This window comes from Anomaloglossus baeobatrachus, chromosome 8, assembly GCF_048569485.1.
Source record: "Anomaloglossus baeobatrachus isolate aAnoBae1 chromosome 8, aAnoBae1.hap1, whole genome shotgun sequence".
Classification (NCBI taxonomy): Eukaryota; Metazoa; Chordata; class Amphibia; order Anura; family Aromobatidae; genus Anomaloglossus; species Anomaloglossus baeobatrachus.
In genome coordinates this window covers 133603136-133627035 of record NC_134360.1, presented here as the reverse complement: position 1 = coordinate 133627035, position 23900 = coordinate 133603136, and the positions used below count along the sequence as shown (strand labels likewise).

Genomic DNA, 23900 nt, shown 5'->3' with positions numbered 1-23900 from the left:
GGGATGGAGCACGATGGGGGGTGGACCACGATGGGGGGGTGCACACCTTCCCCCAAAACACACACACACACACTGCCACACACGCATTGCACAACACACCACACACACACTGGGAACCACAAACACCACCCTACACAGACACCCACACACACACAGACAACGCCGCAGACACACAACACCCAACACACAAACACCGCGGCACACACAAATATATGCACATACCGCACAACACACACATTGCACAAAACATACCTCCCCCCAAAACACACACACACATACACAAACCGCGCAACACACATACACACAACGATACAGACACACAGCGCTCCACAAATAACGACACACAACACAACACACAAACAACACCGCTCTCACCCCCCGCTACACCCAGACAACACCCAGAACATGTACAGCCCCTACACAAACACTTGGTAACTACACACAACAACATCTATATATATAACAAAAATCATACATTAACTACACAATTCTAGAATACCCGATGCGTAGAATCGGGCCACCTTCTAGTTCTTAATAAAACCTTACTGACTAAGCTTGCTTCAGCCGAAGAGCAGGTGTTTACTTTGTAAAACTTGGATCAATTGTGAAACTAGGACAGGTGTGCATTTAGGAAAATTGTAAGGAAGAAGTTGATGGTGTACAACCTAGGACAAGGACGTTTCCACTGCTCGTGTGGAATGAACCTATACTCTTAAAGGGTTGTCTTTTATTTTAGTCAGTGTGACTATAAAATGACAGCACGCATCTGTCTAGCTAAAGTAAATCTTGAGGTGGCTAGGCCCTAGCGATGTCCGTTATGCATGATTAAAAAGAAGTCTGATCGTCTAACGTCATTGTATGAATTAAGATATGTGCGTATTGTTCTAATCAGGTCTAGTTTTGTAGTGCGGTTTCTATGGTATGAGGTAGTGTTGAACAAAACGAGAGAATGATGATTTTCTCGCCTATGTGAAATGACAAAACTGCCTTGGGAACGAAAGTAATTAACCGAAAACTGATTACTCTAAAAACAATTTATATTTTTAAACATTAAAAAAAGAGAATTTTGTTTACTTACCGTAAATTCTTTTTCTTATAGTTCCGTATTGGGAGACCCAGACCATGGGTGTTTAGCTTCTACCTCCGGAGGACACACAAAGTACTACACTTAAAAGTGTAGCTCCTCCCCCTGAGCTTATACACCCCCTGGTGAGCAGACCCAGCCAGTTTAGTGCAAAAGCTGAAGGAGAATAGCCACCCACAAGTAGAACAGAGCAAAAGCCGGAACAACCGGAGACTCTGTCCACAACAACAGCCGGTGATAACACGCGGAACAAGAAAATTGACAACAGGCAACAGGGAGGGTGCTGGGTCTCCCAATACGGAACTATAAAAAAAAGAATTTACGGTAAGTAAACAAAATTCTCTTTTTCCTTATCGTTCCTTTGGGAGACCCAGACCATGGGACGTTCCAAAGCAGTCCCTGGGTGGGAATAAACCAAAAAAAAGGCAAGAAGTAGGCAGAACCTAACTTCACAATGGGGGACAGCCGCCTGAAGGATGCGTCTGCCCAAGCTCGCATCTGCCGAAGCAAGAGCATGCACTTGGTAGTGCTTCGAAAAGGTATGCAGGCTAGTCCAAGTGGCAGCCTGACAGACTAGTTGAGCCGTAGCCTGGTGCCTGAAAGCCCAAGAGGCACCAACAGCTCTGGTCGAATGTGCTTTGATCCCCGGCGGGGGAGGCACCTGAGAACTCTGGTAGGCGTCCGAAATGGTCGATCTAATCCAACGGGCCAAGGTCGGCTTAGAAGCAGAGAAGTCCTTGCGCCGACCTGTGGTTAGCACAAAAAGAGAAGTGCACCGCCTAAGAGCAGCCGTGCGAGACACATAGATCCGGAGCGCACGCACCAGATCCAGAGTATGCAGCGCTTTTTCAAAGCGATGAACAGGAGCCGGACAAAAGGAAGGTAGGGTAATGTCCTGGTTAAGGTGGAAAGGAGAGACCACCTTAGGAAGAAAATCCGGAGTCGGACGGAGAACCACCTTGTCTTGATGATAAACTAAAAAAGGTGACTCCGAAGAGAGCGCGGCCAAATCAGAGACTCTCCTGGGGGACGTTATGGCCACCAGAAAAACCACTTTCTGTGAAAGACGATGCAAAGAGACCTCACTAAGAGGCTCAAAGGGGGGTTTCTGCAAAACCGTGAGAACTAAATTAAGGCCCCAGGGATCCAAGGGCCGCCGGTAAGGCGGAATGATGTGAGACGCGACTTGCATGAAGGTGCGGACCTGAGCCAGCCGAGCGAGACGCCGCTGGAACAGAACTAACAGAGCTGAGATTTGTCCCTTGAGAGCTGAGGGACAGTCCAAGCTGGAGACCGGATTGTAGAAAAGACAGAAGGGTTGGCAAGGAGAATGGCCAAGGAGGATGGTCAGTAGAGCGACACCAGGACAGGAAAATTTTCCAAGTCCTGTGATAGATCTTAGCGGAGGAAGACTTACAGGCCCGAGTCATAGTGGAGATGACTTCAGGAGGGATACCAGAAGTCGTCAAGATCCAGGACTCAAGAGCCACGCCATCAATTTGAGAGCCGCAGAATTCAGGCGGAAAAACGGACCTTGTGAGAGTAGGTCTGGACGGTCCGGGAGATGCCACGGCATCTCTACGGACAGATGGAGCAGGTCTGGATACCAAGCTCGCCTGGGCCAGTCCGGTGCAATGAGGATGACTCGACGGCCCTCCATTTTGATCTTGCGCAGAACTCTGGGCAAGAGAGCTAGAGGGGGAAACACGTAGGACAGTCGAAACTGGGACCAGTCTTGAACCAGTGCGTCCGCGGCGAATGCCTGAGGGTCGTGGGAGCGAGCCACGTAAACGGGAACCTTGTTGTTGTGACGGGATGCCATTAGGTCCACGTCCGGAGTGCCCCATTTGCGGCAGATTGACTGAAACACTGCCGGGTGCAGGGAACACTCGCCACCGTCCACGGTTTGACGGCTGAGATAATCTGCCTCCCAGTTTTCCACGCCTGGGATGTGGACTGCGGATATGGTGGACTTGGAGTCCTCCGCCCATTGAAGGATGCGTTGTACTTCCAACATCGCCAGGCGGCTGCGTGTCCCGCCTTGGTGATTGATGTAGGCAACCGCTGTCGCATTGTCTGACTGGACTCGAATGTGCCTGCCCGCCAACAGGTGGTGAAAAGCTAGGAGAGCTAGAAGCACGGCTCTGGTTTCCAGCACATTGATTGAAAGGGCTGACTCGGACGGAGTCCAAGTGCCCTGCGCTCTGTGGTGGAGATATACCGCTCCCCAGCCGGATAGACTGGCATCCGTGGTGAGAATCACTCAGGACGGGGCCAGGAAGGAGCGCCCCTGGGACAGGGAGAGGGGCCGAAGCCACCACTGAAGAGAGCTCCTGGTTTGTGGCGACAGAGCCACTAACCTGTGTAAGGAGGAAGGCCGCTTGTCCCAACAGCGGAGAATGTCCAGCTGCAGGGGGCGCAGATGGAACTGGGCAAAGGGAACAGCCTCCATGGACGCCACCATTTGACCCAGCACCTGCATCAGACGCCTGAGGGTATAACGGCGGGGCCTCAGCAGAGAGCGCACCGCTAGCAGGAGGGACTGCTGTTTGACTAAGGGCAACTTCACAAGTGCCGTCAAGGTCTCGAACTGCATCCCTAGGTACGCTAGAGTGGAGAGAGTGAGCGAGACAATCCGCTGACAGTCTGCGCTGGATGAAGCCTTGACTAGAAGGTCGTCCAGGTAAGGAATCACTGCCAACCCCTGGAGGTGCAGAACTGCAATCACTGCTGCCATGACCTTGGTGAATACCCGAGGGGCCGTGGCCAACTCGAAGGGGAGAGCCACGAATTGAAAGTGATCTTATACTGCAAAACGTAGCCAACGCTGGTGTGACACTGCAATTGGCACATGCAGATAGGCATCTCTGATGTCGATGGATGCAAAGAAATCCCCTTGGGACATAGAGGCAATGACCGATCGCAGAGACTCCATGCGAAAGCGCCGCACCTGAACATGCTTGTTGAGAAGCTTCAGATCCAGGATGGGCTGGAAGGTACCGTCCTTTTTGGGAAGTAGGAAGAGACTTGAGTAGAAACCTCTGAACCGTTCCCGGGCGGGAATTGGTACAATTACTCAGTTTGCCTGCAAGGATGCCACGGCCTGTGAGAAGGCGGCGGCCTTGGAGCAGGGGGGAGTTGAGAGAAAAAAAATCTGTTTGGCGGACTGGAAGAGAATTCTATCCTGTAGCCGTGGGAGATGATATCTCTCACCCACTGATCGGAGACGTGTTGAAACCAAGCGTCGCCAAAGTGGGAGAGCCTGCCACCGACTAAGGACGTTGCTGGGGCGGGCAGATAGTCACGAGGAGGCTGCCTTAGTGGCAGCAGCTCCTGCGGTCTTCTGTGGATGCGCTTTTGTGCGCCAGTTGGATTTCTGGTCCTTGGCTGAGTTAGCGGACGAGACCGAGGGCTTAGAGGACGACCAGTTGGAGGAATGAAAGGAGCGAAACCTCGACTGATTCCTACTCTGGACAGGTTTCCTGGCTTTAGTTTGAGGCATGGAAGTACTCTTCCCGCCAGTAGCTTCCTTAATAATTTCATCCAGCTGTTCTCCGAACAGCTGGGACCCAGCAAAAGGGAGCCCAGCAAGGTACTTCTTTGAAGATGCATCTGCCCTCCACTCTCGAAGCCACAAGATTCTGCGGATAGCGAGGGAATTAGCCGAAGCCACCGCAGTGCGGTGAGAAGCCTCCAGCATGGCAGACATGGCATAGGATGAAAAGGCCGAAGCTTGGGAAGTTAAGGCATCCATTTCGGGCATAGATTCCCTGGTGAGGGAATGCATCTCCTCTAGAGAAGCAGAGATGGCCTTGAGAGCCCACACTGCTGCAAAAGTCGGAGAAAACGCGGCCCCCGCCGCTTCATACACGGATTTGGCCAGAAGGTCAATCTGGCGGTCAGTGGAATCCTTAAGGGAAGTGCCATCAGCCACCGACAACGGTCCGGGCTGCGAGCCTAGACACCGGAGGGTCTACCTTTGGGGACTGAGCCCACTCCTTGACCACCTCAGGTGGAAAGGGAAAACTGTCATCAGAACCACGCTTTGGGAAGCGCTTGTCAGGACAGGCCCTGGGCTTGGTCACAGCGGCCTGAAAACTGGAGTGGTTAAAGAACACACTCTTTGCTCTCTTAGGCAAGGTAAACTGGTGCTTTTCTGCCAGAGAGGGTTGCTCCTCTGATACTGACGGATTGAGATCCAGTACAGAATTAATAGAAGCAATCAAGTCACTAAGATCTGAGTCACCTTCGGACCGATCAATGGGGCACATGGAGTTAGCCTCCGAGCCCCCTGTAAAGGCATCCTCCTCATCCTGCGAGTCCGTCTCTTGAATCAGAGCCGCGGGAGGAGGAGGCAGAGGAAACCCAACGTCTCTTCTGAGGACGGGGTCTGGGGCCTGATGATGAATCCTCTGTGAGCTCCGGTCCTGAGAGAGCCCTAGCAGCAGATGCACCCTGTGAGGGGGGCTGATGCATATTCAGCAAAGTCCTGGACAGAAGTCCCATGGACTCAGCAAAAGACTGGGAGATAGACCTAGAAAAGTATTCTACCCAAGCCGGGGGTTCAGCCACAGGAGCAGGAGCAGCCTGAGAGACCACTGGGGGTGAGACTCCAGGCTGTGGCACTGCCAAGTTAGAGCAGGCATCACAATGTGGGAAGGTGCTCGGTTCAGGCAGCAGGAGCTTACATGCAGCGCATACAGCATAAAGCTTTGGGGCCTTGCTCCTCGTGTGAGACATGCTGCTGGAGTGGGGGCTCTGCCAGAGAATGAACCCCAGAGAGTATATACAGAGGTCCACAACCGGAGACCGGTTGTGGCTTACCAAACCGCTGGAGCGGTGTTGTGTGCCCTCCAGATCCCGAAGCCCGGACCCCCAAGCACAGCACCTCAGCAGAGATGCTGCAGACCAGCGCTGCAATGACTGATCGCAGAGAGAACGCTGAGAAAATGGCCGCCGGAGCGAAGAGAGGGGGCGGGACTTGCTTGAGGAGCGGGATCTGAAGGGCCATAGAGACCTACAGGGGAGGGGACACACACTGCAGTGGGGAGTGTCTCTCCCCTGTACAGAACGGCCGCCGGGAGGAGCCGAGCCTGTCCCTCTGCATGAGTGACATGCGACGGCACTGAAACAGAAACTAGGCCTCCGGCGAAGCCGGGGCCTAAATTTGAGCGGTCCGGCCGACGCGCAGGCACCATCGGTGCGGTTCTCAGGCGACAGCTAGAGAACCCGCCGGAAATGTCAGTAAACACAATAAGGACACTCTCCCCCAACAATAAAGTACAGGGACCCCGAAATCTAAACGTCTCAGGTACTTATATGCTGAGACGCAGGGCCAAGTCCCTGGGTATGAGTGCTCCGGTCAAGCAGGGTCCTGAAGGGCTGCGGATGGAGACCGTGCTGGCTCCCACTTCAAGCCAGAGCCCAGGAGGGATGGTGAAGGAGCACGGCATGTAAAAGGCTCCAGCCTAGGAATCAACCTTACAACACCGCCGACACAGTGGGGTGAGAAGGGACATGCCGGGGGTCCAGACGTGGACCCCACTCTTCAATCTTGTTCCAAAAGGAAAAAATCATATGAGAATGCATGTGTGGATGTATGCCTCCTGAACACAAAGCGATAAACTGGCTGGGTCTGCTCACCAGGGGGTGTATAAGCTCAGAGGGAGGAGCTACACTTTTAAGTGTAGTACTTTGTGTGTCCTCCGGAGGTAGAAGCTAAACACCCATGGTCTGGGTCTCCCAAAGGAACGATAAAGAAATATTAGTTCAAGCTATATCTCGTCGTATGTAGCTATATCGGTCAGTGAACATACAGCCAGTCGTGTAGCGCTAGATATACTCTAAGGGGATATTACACTAGGGAGATTATGGATAGCCTAGAGTGGTTCTTCTTGATGGTTCCTCAGCACCTCACCCTGTCAGTCTAGGGCTGAATAGGATCCTAACAGGGTGAGGTGCTGAGGTCCACTCTGCATTGGACAAGAGGACCATCTGACCACCGTTTACAGTTTTTTGAGGGATCTGTTGGCAGGACACAGAAAACTAAAAGGTGACCTGGATTATGTGCATTGTCACGAGATGGTAACATCCATTGATGAACCCCGAACAAAGTGGGGGAAAAGCGTCGGGAATCTTCAGTGAGGTTGTTTCTCCAGCAAGATAAGTTTGCCCTACTGGGATTTAATTCTTTCAAGTCCATATTAATGCTGTTGGTCATCTGCACTGGGTAGCGGATTTTTGATAGCTACCTGTGAGCTCCTCACCCTTTAGATTGTACCTGAGGGGAGCATATTTACAACTACTTTGTATGGGGATTTTCCCTATGACTAACAAACATATCAAATATTTATTAGCATATTGACTATGCACCTAGTGTGATTGAATAACCCTGACTTCAGCACTAACCACACTTTCTGGGCTTTAGCTCAATTATTGACACACAGGCAGATTTAGGGCTTACTAAGGATAGCCGACGAGGAGCGGGGGCGCCCGAAACCTTATGGTGTTTACCTCTGCGGCCAGGAAGGAGAAGGACTAGGGATCTATGACCTGGCCTTGTCTAACATCCTAGTTGATATTACGATTACTATCAAGAACAACCACTCTGGGCTATCCATAATCTCACTAGTGTAATATCCCCTTAGAGTATATCTAGCTCTGCACGACTGGCTGTGTGTTCACTGACCGATTTAGCTACATACGACGAGATATAGCTTGAACTAATATTTTTAATGTTTATAAATAAAAATTGTTTTTAGAGTAATCAGTTTTCGGTCTATTAGCAGTTTGAATTCTCTAAATCTTATTAAAATTGGTGTGTAGAACGAAGGTAATCACCAGTCATAGTACGACTACATTTTAATGTATGTATAATTAGAAACGTGGTATGACCTGAGCAAAGGTGAATTTCCGACCTAGACTTATGATGTAATGGCTACTAGGATCATGATCTTCCTTGTAGTGTTATGTGTTGAATAGGCTCACAAGTTGGTTCTGTAGTTCATTGAAGACTAAATTTTGATCCCAGATTTCTACTGTTGGTTGGTCAGGAGACTAGAATAAGCAAACTCCTTTTAGGACTGTTAGGATTCGAGATAGCCAATGTTTTTCTGATAAAAGCATAGACAGAGCATAAATTACATTTGTCTTATGAGGAAACTGAGGTCTAGCCCGAAGTCTGGCTCTGACTGAACACCAGCTAGGAGACTGGGTAGTGCGAATGATAAAGGAGCAGCGTTGTTTGATTGACATCAACTAAAAAGTGCTTTCCAGCTACGGTGGTAAATATTTTTATGTTAATGGTGTTCTGACCTTGATCATGGTCTGTATGACAGAGTCGGATAAACCTAATTTCTTTAGAACGGTGGCTCCAACAGCTATACCGTTATTTATGAAACTATGAATTCTGATGACAGAGCGGGCCTTGGAAGAGAAGGTATTGACAATCTGAGCGTTTTAATAGTGCATCCTCTATCATATTGATGATTTGCGCGTACCCTCTTGGTGAGTCTGGTTTTATTAGTATAACTGGTACCTCTTCTGCCTTAATTTTCTTTACGATTCTGGGGATTAGTGAAAAAAAAGGAAGAAAATAGGCACGGCAGTGTAAACTGTGACCGTGATGTTCTTAGGGCATTAGCTGCCACTGAGGGAGTTCTGTGTACTCGATACCAAACAGACTTTGTTGTTGTTTCTGGATATGATTAGGTCAACATCTGTCTTTTTCCAATATTGGCCTATCTGATTAAAAACTGTGGAGTGGAATGACTATTTTTCTGATGTCAGGCCATCATGGCTTAGGTAATCTGCTGTCCAAATCTCTACTCCTGGGCTGTGACCTGCTGAACTTTGTTACGTGGTTCTCTGCTCAGGTTAGTATCCTTGATACTTCTGCAATGACTCTCACAGCATCTGGTGTCATTGGTGAATTACATACTCTACAGCTTATGGCTTTGTCCGACAGTATGCAGATTGCAGTCACTGCTACCAAATTGACCAATCGATGATTATCCCGAGCGAGGGTTCGTAAATCTCCCAATGACATTGAAGGATGAAGCTTTCAAGAAAACTGCTTCCTAACCTGCGAGGCTGGCTTGATCACTACCTAGTGAACGGGAAAGAAGGAATGACTGTAGAAAAAGTGGTGACTGTAGCCACCATCTTGGGGACAGATGAACCTGTGACTACGTTGACTTGTTTCACATATAAATAAATGCTAATTGGAAGGCTCTGCTAGCATGTGGGAGTAGGCCACCATCTTCCTAGATATTTACATGCAAGTTTGGACAGTAATAGATCTGTACTGTATGGGTAGTCGACTATCTTGTAGTAATGCTTATTGTGAAAACTAATTGCCCACCATGGGTATATAACACGGTGACTTTTTTTTAATTAAATATGGAACACCAATAAAACACACACACACACAGTTAATGATGTTGAAGCTGGTTTGAGGCGAAATAAAGGAGTATTTTCATCTTGTACAGCTATGAAATTTATTTATTTAGAAAATTCTCGATTTATACAGGTTTCACCATTGGTACCTACATCTACCCTTAGGAGAAGGTCCAGCCATATTCTAACAGATACCTATATTACATTTAGACTTTTTTTTTTTTTTTTTTTACATAAAAGGGAGGGGGGGGTGAACCTGCTGCAGAATTTTATAAATGCAGCATATCCTGTATTGAATTTCAGCCACTACTATAATACAAATTAATTCAGTTGCTGATTTTACAGGCAAGTTTTATAATATTTCATAAACAGCCAGAAAAAGAAATTTGTGGATGTAGTAAGAACATAAAAACCTTGTGAGTGCAACTACATAGAAAAGAGCCACATCTGTTAATAAACGTTGAATTTCACAACAAAAACCTTTAATTTTACGAATACTTAAAAGCAGAAACGAAATGTGGCTCTTAAAAGTTGCTTCTGTTTATTCCTCCTCTACTTCTCAAAGGAACACCTGCAAAGAAAAAAACAAAACAAAATACAATTATAATGTTTTGTATACCAACTACATTAAGTCTTTGAAATTTTTGCAATTTAGGCTACTTTCACACTTTCGTTAGTCGCAATTCGCCGCTTTGGAAAATAGCGCAATACGTTAACGGCTTGCGCTGTTTTCCACAGACTTGTGTGGACGACGGATTGCATCTAATGTGTCTGCGTTGCATCCGCCGCATGACGGATCAGTCGTGGAACGACTGACCGTCGGGCGGCAGGAATGCAGCATGTAGCAATTTTTTGAGCGGCAGAATCCCTTTTTTTCACTGCGCATGCTCACCTTTTATGTTTAATAATTGAAATCAATGTTTCTCTCTCTCGGCGGCTGAACGATCAGCTGATCGGCCGGCCTTTGTGAGCGATCGGCTGATCGGCCGGCCTTTGTGAGCGATCGGCTGATCGGCCGGCCTTTGTGAGCGATCGGCTGATCGGCCGGCCTTTGTGAGCGATCGGCTGATCGGCCGGCCTTTGTGAGCGATCGGCTGATCGGCCGGCCTTTGTGAGCGATCGGCTGATTGGCCGGCCTTTGTGAGCGATCGGCTGATTGGCCGGCCTTTGTGAGCGATCGGCTGATCGGCCGACCTTTGTGAGCGATCGGCTGATCGGCCGAACTTTGTGAGAGATCGGCTGGCCTTTGTGAGCGATCAGCTGATCGTTCACAATAGCCTGCCGCCGGTAAAGCAGTAAAAAAACAGAAAAAAAACAAAAAAAAACCAAACGGATCATTGTTTTGCAGCGTTTTTGCAGTCAGTTGGTCTCTCTCTATCTCTGTCGGTCTCTCGCATATTCATCGATCACGGCACGGCGCTGCACAGCTCTCACACTGCTCTGGCGGCTTCTCCTGCTTTTGAAAATGCCGGCCGCTCATTATTCCATCTCGTATTCCCCGCTTCCCCCACCCACCGGCGCCTATGATTGGTTGCAGTGAGACAGTTGTCACTCAGCGTGGAGGCGCCTCTGACTGCAACCAAATCACAGCCGCCGGTGGGCATGTCTATATCGTGCAGTACAATAAATAAATAATTAAAAAAATATAAAACGGCATGTGGCCCCGCCAATTTTGATACCAGCCATGATAAAGCCACACGGCTGAAGGCTGGTATTCTCAGGATGGGGAGCTCCACGTTATGGGAGCCCCGAGCCTAAAAATATCAGCCAGCAGCCGCCCGGAATAGCCGCATCCATTATATGCGACAGTCCCGGGACTCTATCCAACTCATCTCGAATTGCCCTGGTGCGGTGGCAATCTGGGTAATAAGTAGTTAATGGCAGCCCATAGCAGCCACTAAGTCCTAGGTTAATCATGGCAGGCATCTATGAGACACCCCCCATGATTAATCTGTAGTGAAAGTAAATAAACACAAAGCAACAAAAAATCCTTTATTTGAAAGACAAAAAAACCACCCTGTTTCTCCACTTTATTAACCCCCAAATACCCCTCCACTTCCGGCGTAATCCACACAAGGTCCCACGACGCTTTCAGCTCTGCTACATCGGAAGCTGACATGAGCGGCAGTAGAACACCGCTGCTCCTGTGAGCTCCACGCAGAAACTGAAGTGAATCGCGCTGTTAGCGGGGACATCACTGAGGTAGTGCCGTTGTGTGCGGTGATGATGGGTGTGGTAGTGCCTGCGTGTGTGTGGTGATGACGGGGGCGGTAGTGCCGGTGTGTGTGTGTGTGTGTGTGTGTGTGTGTGTGTGTGTGTGTGTGTGTGTGTGCGCGCGCGGTGAGGACGGGGACGGTAGTGCAGGTGTGTGTGCGGTGATGATGGGGGCGGTAGTGCCGGGGTGTACGCGGTGATGACGGGGCCGGTAGTGCCGGGGTGTGTGCGGTGATGATGGGGGCTCCCTCTCAGCTAAAAGAAAACTAAAAGAATGCAACACGTTATTTCACAGGAATCCGCAGCCTTTATTAACACACTATTTACAACACATCAGTCACATGCGTCACACAACGCATTGTGACGGATAGCGCACAACGCAAATGTTAAAGTAGCCTTATGATTTTTATTTTTTTTTTTTTAATATTGAACACAATTTTCTAACTAAAATCTGAACTCAAATGTTTGTCTAAATTTTATTGCATCTAATCATAAAATTAACAGATTTCCCTGGACAGTGATTACTACAGTAGGTACAGAAAGTATTCAGACCCCTTTAAATTTTTCACTCTGTTTCATTGCAGCCATTTGGTAAATTCAAAAAAGTTCATTTTTTCCCCCTCATTAACCCCTTTACGACCGGCCGATTTTGCGCTGTTTTTTTCTTTTTTGCCATTCTTACGAAAGACGTAACTTTTTTATTTTTTAGTCAATATGGTCACGTGAGGGCTCGTTTTTTACGGAATGAGCTGTACTAGTTGTCGATATATTTTATTCACCATGTTCCCTATTATATGGTAAAACTGGTATGTCAGTGTGATGCCTCAGGTCAGTAGGAGTTTGGAGACCTCAAACATGAATATTTTTACTTTTATATAAAGGATAAAAAAAAAAATAAAAATCAGACATTTGTTTGAAAAAAGGGGTGTACGTTTTGCGCTATATTCCGCGACCCGTAGCGTTCTCATTTTTTGGGATCTATGGTCAGTGATGACTTATTTTTTGTGTGTCAAGCTGTCGTTTTTAATGGTACCATTTTTGCGCAGATGTTACATTTTGATCGCCTGTTATTGCATTTAGCGCTAAATTTGTGGCAACCAAAAAAAAAAAAACCCAAAAACGTAATTTTGGGTTTTGGAATTTTTTTTCCACTACGCCATTTACAGATTACATTGATTTTATATTTTCATAGATCAGGCATTTCTGAAAGTGGAGATACCAAATGTGTGTATTTTTTAGCCCTTTAATTTTCAATGGGGTGAAAGGGGGCTGATTTGAACTTTCAGGGGTTTTTTTAAATTTTGTTTTCTTATTTTACCAAGTCCCCTAGAGCAGGGTTCCCCAACTCCAGTCCTCAAGGCCCACCAACAGTGCATGTTTTCAGGATTTCCTTAGCATTGCACTGCTGTTGGAACCTGCACCTGGGCAGGTAATTATATTAACAAATGTGCAATACTAAGGAAATCCCAAAAACCTGCGCTGTTGGTGGGCCTTGAGGACTGGAGTTGGGGACCTCTGCCCTAGAGGACTAAGGATCAGCAGTCTGATCGCTCTGCCATATCTACTGATCACAACTACACAGCTGTGAACATCAGATATGCTCATCTCCTGTCTCACACAGCTCTTGGCTGGGTGAGACAGTGAGTAATGTGAGCTACAGGAGTCATCACATGACCCTGTGCTACCATGACAACCACCGGAAGTCACGTGATCATGTCACGTGACTTCTGGTATTGGGCGGTGAGTAACATAGCTCGATCACTATTAAAATGGCACTGTCTCATATTGACAGCCCCATTTAAGGGGAACGAGATTCCACTCTTGCCTAGCAGGCACACATGTAAACTGTATACATCAGCTGAGATGTGCGCCGCTCTCTCCCTGCTGCCGGCAGTAGCAGGTGGAAATTAACACTATGACTGCTCCCCGCGGTCATTAAGGGGTTAATATACACTTTGCACCCCATCTTGACAGAAAAAAACAAAAATGTAGAAATTTTTGCTAATTTATTAAACAAGAAAAACTGAAATATCGCATGGTCATAAGTATTCAGACCCTTTACTCAGACATAAATTTAAGTCACATGCTGTCCATATCATTGTGATCCTCCTTGAGATGGTTCTACTCCTTCATTGGAGTACAGCTGTTTAATTAAACTGATAGGACTTGATTTAAAAAGGCACACACCTGACTATATAAGACCTCACAGCTCAGTGCATGTCAGACCAAACGAGAATCATGAGGTCAAAATGAACTGCCCAAGGAGTTCAGAGGCAGAGCTGTGGCAAAGCAGAGATCTGGCCAAGGTTACAAAAGAAATTTTGCAGTACTCAAGGTTCTTAAGACCACAGTGGCCTCCATAATTCTTAAATGGAAGAAGTTTGGGACCCATAGAACTCTTCCTAGACCTGGCCGTGCAGCCAAACTGAGCATTCATGAGAAATCCTGGGAGAAGAGTTTTGGAGAGACAGGTAAAGAACCCCAAGATCACTGACTGTGTTCCAGAGATGCAGTAGGGAGAGGGGAGAAAGTTCCACAAAGTCAACTATCACTGCTGCCCTCCAACAGTCGGGCCTTTATGGCAGAGTGGCCTAACGAAAGCCTCTCCTCAGTGCAAGATATGAAAGCCCACATCGAGTTGCAAAACAAAAAAAATACACGTGAAGGACACCCAGACTATGAGAAATAAATATAATAGATAAATTCTTTGGTCTGATGAGTACACCGCTAAAATAACAAAGTGGTGGCTTCAGAACAACTCTGTGGCCACTCTTGACTGTCCCAGCCAGAGCCCTGACCAAACCCAATTGAGCATCTCTGGAGAGACCTAAAAATGGCTGTCCACCAACATTCATCATCCAACCTGACGGAACTGGAGAGGATCTGCAAGGAAGAATGGCAGAGGATCCCAAATCCAGGTGTGAAAAACTTGTTGCATCATTCCCAAGACAACTCATGGCTGTACTAGCTCAAAAGGGTGCTTCTACTCAATACTGAGCAAAGGGCATGAATATTTATGACCATGTGATATTTCAGTTTTTCTTGTTTAATAAATTTGCAAAAATTTCAACTTTTTTTTCCCAGTCAAGATGGGGTGCAGAGTGTACATTGAGAAAAAAAAAAATGAACTATTTTGAATTTATCAAATGGCTGCAATGAAACAAAGAGTGAAAAGTTTAAAGGGGTTTGAATACTTTCCATACCCACTGTATATACAACGGATGAAATGAAGTATTTAACAGGTCACCAATTTTCTAAGTAAATATATTACTAAATGTGCTATTGACATGAGATGCTCACCAGATGTCGGCAACAACCCATCCAAATCAAACACAGGCAAAGAAATCAAAACCACAGAGGTCCACAACGCCTTCAGTCAATCTAGTCGCTTGCATTGCTCAGTTTTGATTTTGCTCAACAAACTCTCTTTCAATCCTGAAAGTTCTGTGAGCTACGTTTAAGAACTGAGGGCGGCACGGTGGCTCAGTGGTTAGCACTGCAGTCTTGCAGCGCTGGGGTCCTCGGTTCATTTCCCACCAAGGACAACATCTGCAAGGAGTTTGCGTGGGTTTCCTCCAGGTTCTCTGGTTTCCTCCCACACTCCAAAAACATATTGATAGGGACCTTAGAATGTGAGCCCCAATGGGGACAGTGTTGCTAATGTATGTAAATGTATGTGTTTGGGATCATTCTCTTGCAGAAATTTCCACTCATTTTATCTTCATGAACCTGGTAGATGGCAGCAGATTTTTATCAAGACTGTCTCAGTACAGGAGCGTAACCTAACTCGGCATGCTGTAGGAATTGTGCGCATCCTATTGCTGTTTATCTGTTACAGCTCGTGTTAGTCTTGTAGCCGGCTAAAACTATAATAGGGAAGACTATCCACATACCTCTCACAGCGACATTTCTGAAAAGAGGGAGTGTGAAGCTTCACGGTGCAGAAGAAGCACATTTCCAAGATGGTGCCGCCGGCGACCATTCTAGTAATGGTGGGAAATCGCCTAAGAAGAAAATCGCCTTCCTGGACAGAGTCGGAGTACTGGAAGCACGTCTAAAAGTGCATCCTCAGCCTCCACTCTGCCTCTGAGCACAAGTCGGGGTGGCTCTGCAGGTCGCATGTCCTCTAAGCCTTGCCTAGCCTGGTCCTTTTGTGACCTTGCAAAGGATCTCCCAAATCATGTGATCTGTAACATTTGTCAGGGATCTATAAAAAGAGGCAAAAAGCTCACCAGTTTGACAACTTCTTCCATGAATCGTCACATGAATAAGAAGCATAATTCCCAGTGGGAAACTCACTGTGCTGCAATGCGGCCTACCGTAGCGGGCCAACCACCGCATGCCCCTTCCAGTGCATCCGCGCGCTCTTCATCTTCTAGGACTGTGGGGACAGCTGTCACACCTGGTTTTCCACGCACACCTTCCCTGCAACAGGCAGTTTGCCTGGTAGGTCGTCAGTTGGTTTGGAAGGGGAAACAAGTGCGGGTGTACAGCTCTCTCAGACATCGAGAGCACCAACGTTGGATGAAGGCAACATGTCTCCGCCTGCACTTTCCTCACAAACCTGCATTTTTCCAGGAACACACTACTCACCACCGTCTACACACAGCAGCCAGATCTCCGTCCCTCAGATGTGGACAAATAAAAGGCCATTTCCTCCAATCCATGACAAAGCTAAGAGGTTGACGTTATCCCTCTAAGCTCATGGCTACCGAAATGCTGCCTTTTCGCCTGGTGGACACACAAGATTTTCGAGACCTTATGTCCGTCGCTGTGCCCCAGTACCAGATGCCCAGTCGCCACTACTGCTCTAAGAAAGGTGTGCCTGCGCTACACCAGCATGTCGCACTCAACATCACCGCTTCCTTGAGAAACGGTGTGTGTGAACAGGTGCATTTCACCACCGATACTTGGACCAGTAAGCATGGACAGGGACGTTACATGTCACTGACTGGGCACTGGGTAACTATGGTGATAGATGGAGAAGGGTCTGCTGAACAAGTCTTGCCGTCCCCACGACTTGTGCGTCAATCCTCTGTATGTATAAGTTCCTCCAACGCTTCTGCCTCCTCAACCTCGTCTGGGTCCTCCACCTCCGCCCCAAGCCTGCCTGGTCAGGCCACCAGCGTTTAACTGCTTACAAGGAATCACGCACACCTCCTTACTATACTGGCAGCAGAGCGCAACGGCATCAGGCGGTCTTTAGCTTGAAATGTCTTGGAAATAAGAGTCACACAGTGGCTGAGTTGTGGTCTGCTCTACTGTCAGAGTTTCATAAATGGTTGTCTCCACTCAACCTGCAGCCAGGTAAGGCCGTGTGCGACAATGATGCAAACCTGGGTGTGGCCCTTCGCCTGGGCAAGGTGACACACGTGCCTTGTATGGCTCATGTGTTGAACCTTGTTGTCCAGCAATTTTTAAAACACACTATCCCAGCCTAGATGGCCTTCTGCACAGGACACGAAAACTGTCTGCTCACTTCCGCCGTTCAACCGCTGCAGCTGAGCGACTTGCATCGCTCCAGAAGTCTTTCGGCCTGCCGGTTCATCGCCTGAAATGCGATGTGCCGACACGCTGGAATTCGACTCTACACATGTTACAGCGACTGTAGCAGCACCGCCGAACACTGGTGCAATACGTCATGACGTATAGCCTGGGCCAACGAGATGCAGAGGTGGGGCAGATCACCCTGATGGAGTGGTCTCAGATCAAGGACCTATGCACCCTTCTGCACAGTTTCGACATGGCGACGAATATGTTTAGCGCTGACAATGCCATTATCAGCATGACAATTCCAGTCATTTTCATGCTGGAGCACACGCTAAACACTATTCGGAGTCAGGGGGTGGTTCAACAGGAAGGGGAGGAAGTACATGAGGATTCATATGCGCAAGGGATAACAACATCACCAAGGTCCAGACGTTCATCACCAAAGCGGCAGGCATGGGACGATGGGGGAGAGGGATTAACAAGGGCGCATGGTAGCAGGCAAAATGTTGAGGAAGGTGCAGGAGAACATGAAGAAATGGAGGACGAACTGTCCATGGTCATGGAAGACTCAGCAGATGAGGGAGACCTTGGTCACATTTCAGTTAGAACAGTTAGCACCTCTATGCCACAAACACAGCAAGGACTTTGTCCGCATGGATGCGCAAGACACATGAGCGCCTTCTTACTGCACTACCTACAAAATGACCCTCGGATTGTCAAAATTAGAATTGATGATGACTACTGGGTTGCCACACTATTAGATCCCCGGTACAAGTCCAAATTTTGTGAAATAATTCCAGCCATAGAAAATGACGCACGTATGCAGGAGTATCAGCAGAAGCTGTTAATCTTAGCTCGGCTTTTCCACCAAACACCAGTGGTGCACGGAGTGAATCTCCCAGTTGTAACTTGACAAACATGGGATGGTCTCGTCATCAACAGCCTAACCGTACCAGCAGTACCGTATCTGTTGCTGGTAACAGCAATTTTATTGAATCGTTTCATAATTTTTTTAGACCATCCTTTGCAAGGCCAACAGAGACAAGAAGTCTGACACATAGTCAACGGCTGCAGAGGATGATACAGGAGTATCTCCAAATGAACATCGATGCCATGACTTTGCAACTGGAGCCTTGCTCGTTTTGGGCTTCAAATCTTGAAAAATGGCCAGAGCTCTCCACTTACGCCTTGGAGATTTTGTCGTGTCCAGCTGCCAGCGTTGTCTCTGAACGTGTCTTCAGTGCTGCTGGGTGTGTGCTGACAGATAAGCGCACGCGTCTGTTCAGTGACAATGTGGACAGACTAACGTTCATCAAGATGAACAAGTCATGGATCAGCAAGGACTTTACTACCCCTGTGTCATCCTGGGGAGAGTAAAGGCTTGTGGATTTGGAATGTGCTTGATGCAAATGTACCTGTCAAGTTTGCAACTGGGGCACAAGTGCTGCCACTGAAGGGGTGTCTGTGTGGCCCAATTTTTGGAAAAAAGGGACTCTGCTTGGAGTAACCCTTACTTTTTTTTAAAAAAATGATCCAAGATTAACAGATCTGGGATCAGCAAAGGCTTTGCTGGACCTTCCCCGGTGTCATCCGGGCAACAGCTAAGGCTGGCGTATTTTGGAATGTGCTTGATGCAAATCAAAACATCCTGTCTGCAACTAGGACACAAGTGCTGCCACTGAAGTGGTGTCTGTGGGGCCCAATTTTTGGAAAAAAGGGAGACTCCACTTGGAGTAACCCTTGCTGTGTTTTACATGACTTTAGAAGGGCAAGCCATGCCTATATCTATGTCTTCTCCTCTTTTTACTCGTCCAGCCGTTTAGTTTTCGCATGGGTATTTGTCCTTGTCACTTTCCCATGTGTTTGTGTTGTCTTGGGAGATGTTTGGCACCTTTTGGACAACTTTGAGAGTGTTTTGCAGGTCTTTGTGTGTTTTTGATTGCCTCCCATTGTTTTCAATGGGGTTCGAGAGGTTCGTTGAACGGGGCACCGTTTGACAAACCGAACTCGAACTCTAGGGGGGTGGCTCATCTCTACTAATAAGTTGGAATGTCTAAGAGATTATTTAATGTTTGGCAAAGACGTGCTATATTTCAATATTTAGACGCTTTCACCCAGCTACATATATCCTTCAAGAACACATAAGAAAGTGGTCTTAATGGGATATACCTCTAACTCAGTATTTTCTTTCTACTTAGGGGTTTAAGTATGCTAATAGGTTAAAATATTCCTTTTGAGGTCATGAAGGAGGATATACATAAAGAAGGGCAATTTATATGCCTTCTATGCAAACTGTATAACCAACCTTTTATCATTATTGGAATTTAAAAATTCTACCGCCTTTCTCTGTCAGAGTTTTCAAGCAGATAATACACTTTGTAGAACACCCCTCTAATATACCATCCTTAATTTTCGGGGATTTTAATAATACTAAATAGTAAACTATTTACACCTTTTCGGTTTTGGCCACCTATTGAATGAGGTAGTTATGATTGACATATGGAGGTAGAAACATCTAGATGATCGACAATACTCATCTACCTAGTCAACTCTGTCCCCAAATAGATGAAGCCTTAGGAAATGATCCCCTTTTCCCAAACGTGCATAAGGTTGAGTATTTAGCTAGGACAGTCTCTGATCACTCCCCTCTTCAAGTCACGCTGCAGTTCTCATATATGGCCTTGTACAGGAATGTTATGTGGAAACTAAACCCCTTTCAGCTCACTGTAATACACAAGGAAGGCTCAATAGCTCAAAGATTTCTAGAGTTTTTTTTGGTTAATTATAGGACAGCACCATCCACCTATGGTTAGGATGTGATGAAGGCATACCTCCATTATATAATTATCCAGGGTATTAACACCACCAAGGAAGTTTTAAAATATATAAAGATACAGAATTAAACTCAGAACTAAAAATAGTAGGAGGTGGCTTTTGTTTTAAACCTATTGTCGCTCCATAAAAAAGGTTATGTAAGGCACAATCTAATCTCAAAGCACACCTATCGGAAAGGGACAGGAAAAAAGCCTTTGGAATGAAGAGATTTTATGGAGAAAAAGAAGGTGTTGGGCATATGTTGTCCACAATTGTTAAAGCACAACAATCATCATCACCATACACTGTCTGAAGAAAAGGAAATGTATGATTCCCATGGAATATTACATATATTGGAAGAGTTCTACTCTAATTTAAAGAAAACAGCCCCATCAGATACCTCCATAATAGAATTCATAAAACAGGTTGGTTTACCGAAAATAACAGAGGAAGCTAAAATAATGATTAATGCAGATCGCACATTAGAGGAACTATAAGAAGCAGTGGGATCAATCAGTGTGTTATATATCCATGAATAAGAACTAACGACACGGCGTTTCGTATGTCGAAACGTGTTGGCTGAACTGTGCCTTGTGGATGCTGTCTATCCATTTTTAAAGTGATGAAAATAAAGGAAAGTTTTTAATTCATCTGCCTGTGATCCGCTGGATTTCGTTACTTTGTACCTGCTATTATCCCCTTGTGCCTGGGATTTCCGTGCAGGATCAGCTGGTCTACTCCTCAGACTTACACACCAGAGCGGTGACCTGGAACACGTTTATTTTTGCATTTACTGGGCTTCTCCGTGCTCCTGCTTTTGTATAGACTTTGGACTTTTAAGGAAATTATAAGCAGAAGGAGAACACAATTATTGTGATGGACGACCATTCTAACAGGCTGAACCTTTGGGCCAGAATTTTTAACCATGAAACACAGGAAGACAGCACGAATACCACTGAACAAGGTAATGACAGTATCTCTACATTATTCAAATCACTTGAAATGTTAAAAAATAGAGAAATGAAGCTCTGGTGGAATTCCACCACTTTGCAATCATATGTGGACAAAAGCATGATCACTAGAGGGTTAAGATTGAATAAAACTGCTACTTCTTCTTACCCTGATGCCTTTACATCTGAATGGAACAGTGTGTTGTCAGTATGCTCTATAAAATTAATGGAACTTTTAATACGTTATGACAGAATCGAAATGGAACAAGTGTATAAAGATATCTCTGAAACCAAAAGAAAAAATTGATAAATTTGGACCCACAGATGAAATGAATAAATTGAAAGATAAGATGGATTTAAATATAAAAAAATTGGAAGAAAAAATAGTGGAAATTAAGAAACGAAAATTTGAAAGATTTAAAAAGATTATGAGAGCAATAATGTTTATTCATGGAAGTTATTCCGTCCAAAAAAATCCATTCTAAAATATCATGGACAAGGAAAAAGAAGAGTAAGATTCACAGAGGCTTCTTTAACCACTTCAGGAGAATCTGCTGAAGAGAGCACAGACTCCAGAGACGCCTCCTATGATAACTTCCCACCTCTTGCACTGAACTATCACACAAAAAACGCAAGAGGAAGGCGGGGAGGAAACATGGGGGATTAAGAAGTTCACCGAGACTAAAGAAGAACACTTAACCTGTCCTGTGATAAATTTGTCTTGTCAGATTTTTAGCCAGGAGCAAATTGAGGTTTTATCTAGAGGGTTAGGCTTCTCGCCGGATAAAAAATTTGATGTGTTTCAAATGATTTTAGAAATAAACAAATTGGCAAGAAGCCTCACCCTCAGATGTCACTTCAGTAAAAATAATGACAATGATAATAGGAATGGTATTACAGCTGGTCCTGATTCTACTGTTAATACGCATGTTACCGATAGTGCAACTGATACTACTATTAATACTCATGTTACTGATAATGCAACTGATGCTATATGTGAACCTGCTTTTTGTGATGTCATACAAACTATTAATGATACTGGTGTTTCTGCACATGAAGGTATATATGATTTTTAAGAGCGGACACATCTGTGCTCTCTGAGACTATTAGAATCAGATAATATCGACTGCAAGGTCACGCTAAATTCATTTTTTCCTAAACCTAACCCAAAGTTTTATCCGTTAAAGTCATGGCCTGTAGTTCTGGACCAATTCCAGGTTCTCATTGAAAAGGAGCTCCTTGAATTGGATCTTAGATCCAGTAATAAATGCAGTAATCTGAATGTCTCTGAGAGGAAAGCGGTGGATGCATTAAAAGAAAATAAAAACCTAACTGTAAGATCTGCTGACAAGGGAGTAGGGGTAGTGGTTCTGGATGTGGAGCTATATTTACAAGAAAACCAGAAAATGTTAAATAATAGCGATATATATATATATATATATATATATATATATATATATATATATATATATATATATATATATATATATATATATATATATATATATATATATATATATATATATATATATATATATGTACATGGAGATCCCACCCCAGACTTCAAAGTGGCTTTATTGAAATTACTTGAGGAGGGTGTTCACCTAGGAGCGATTGATGAGGATTTACTAAAATATCTATATGTGGAACATCCCATTGTGCCAATATATCATGCATTACCAAAAATCCATAAAAACAAATACCCTCCACCATTTAGACCGATCATTGCAGGAATCGGATCAATAACAGAAAAGTTGGGAGCTTGGGTGGATTTTTACCTACAACCTTTGGTTCAAGATCTGCCTGGCTATATTCGTGACACTAAAGCGGTAATTAATGGTATGAACAATGTGGCATGACAAAAAGATTATATATGGTTAACCTGCGATATAGAGAGCCTTTATCCCTCTCTCCCGCATAATATCATATTGAATAGTTTGACATTTTTTACAGAAATATAGTTCTTATACTCCAGAAATTAAAGCGTTTTTATTCTTATCAACAGAATTTTTACTCAAACAATTTTTTGAGTTTAATAAAAAATTCTTTTTACAGAGATGGAGTTAGCATGCGGGGGAAATTTTCCCCCTCATTAGCTAACCTGGTAGTCGCAGTCTGGGAAGAAAATCATATTTTCTGTGAGTAAAATCCATTTAAAGACAATATAATAATTTACGGTCGTTACATAGACGATTTGATAATAATATGGAGGGAATTTTTCAGCCAGAGCAACTTATCACATATTTGAATAATAATATATATATATACATACACATATATATATACATACATATATATATATATATATATATATATATATATATATATATATATATATATACATATATACATATATACATATATATATATATATACACATATACATATATACATATATACATATATATATATATACATATACATATATACATATATACATATACATATATACATATATACATATATATATATATATATATATACATATATATATACATATATATATATACATATATACATATACATATATACATATACATATATACATACATATATATATATACATACCGTATTTTTTGCTTTATAAGACGCACTTTTGTTCCCCCAAATTTTGGGGGAAAGTAGGGGGTGCGTCTTATAAACCGAATATACGGATTATATACTGCAGGGTCCAGGGGAGGTGGGGCCGCTCTGGAGCGGTGCTGGGGGAGCTGGTGGAGGCTGGTATAGACTTGTGAAGCTGAGGGCGGCAGCGTTTGATCTCCTGCACCCGCTCATATAATATGCACAGCTGCTGTCCACCCCTGTGGTGCTGAAATTGCACCACGGTGATGGGCTGGGGGAGCTGTGCATATTATATCTGCCCGTGCTTCCCTTTGCTCACAAATGCCCCCTCCCCCTGTGTTATCTATGGCCCCCATGCTGCTACCCATAGTAAAATAATAAACTCG

The 23900-nt window shown here is 45.2% G+C and overlaps 1 protein-coding gene across 1 annotated transcript in view; it reads right to left on the bottom strand.

Moving 5' to 3' along the window:
• Positions 1-9547: 9547 nt before the first annotated feature.
• The window catches only part of TPR (translocated promoter region, nuclear basket protein), a 481409-nt gene continuing 467056 nt past the window's right edge, over positions 9548-23900 (bottom strand). Inside the window, exon 51 of the mRNA XM_075322004.1 lies at positions 9548-10052. Within this exon, the coding sequence (XP_075178119.1) occupies positions 10006-10052 (47 nt within the window). The 3' untranslated portion in view covers positions 9548-10005. The remainder of the gene's footprint in view (positions 10053-23900) is intronic.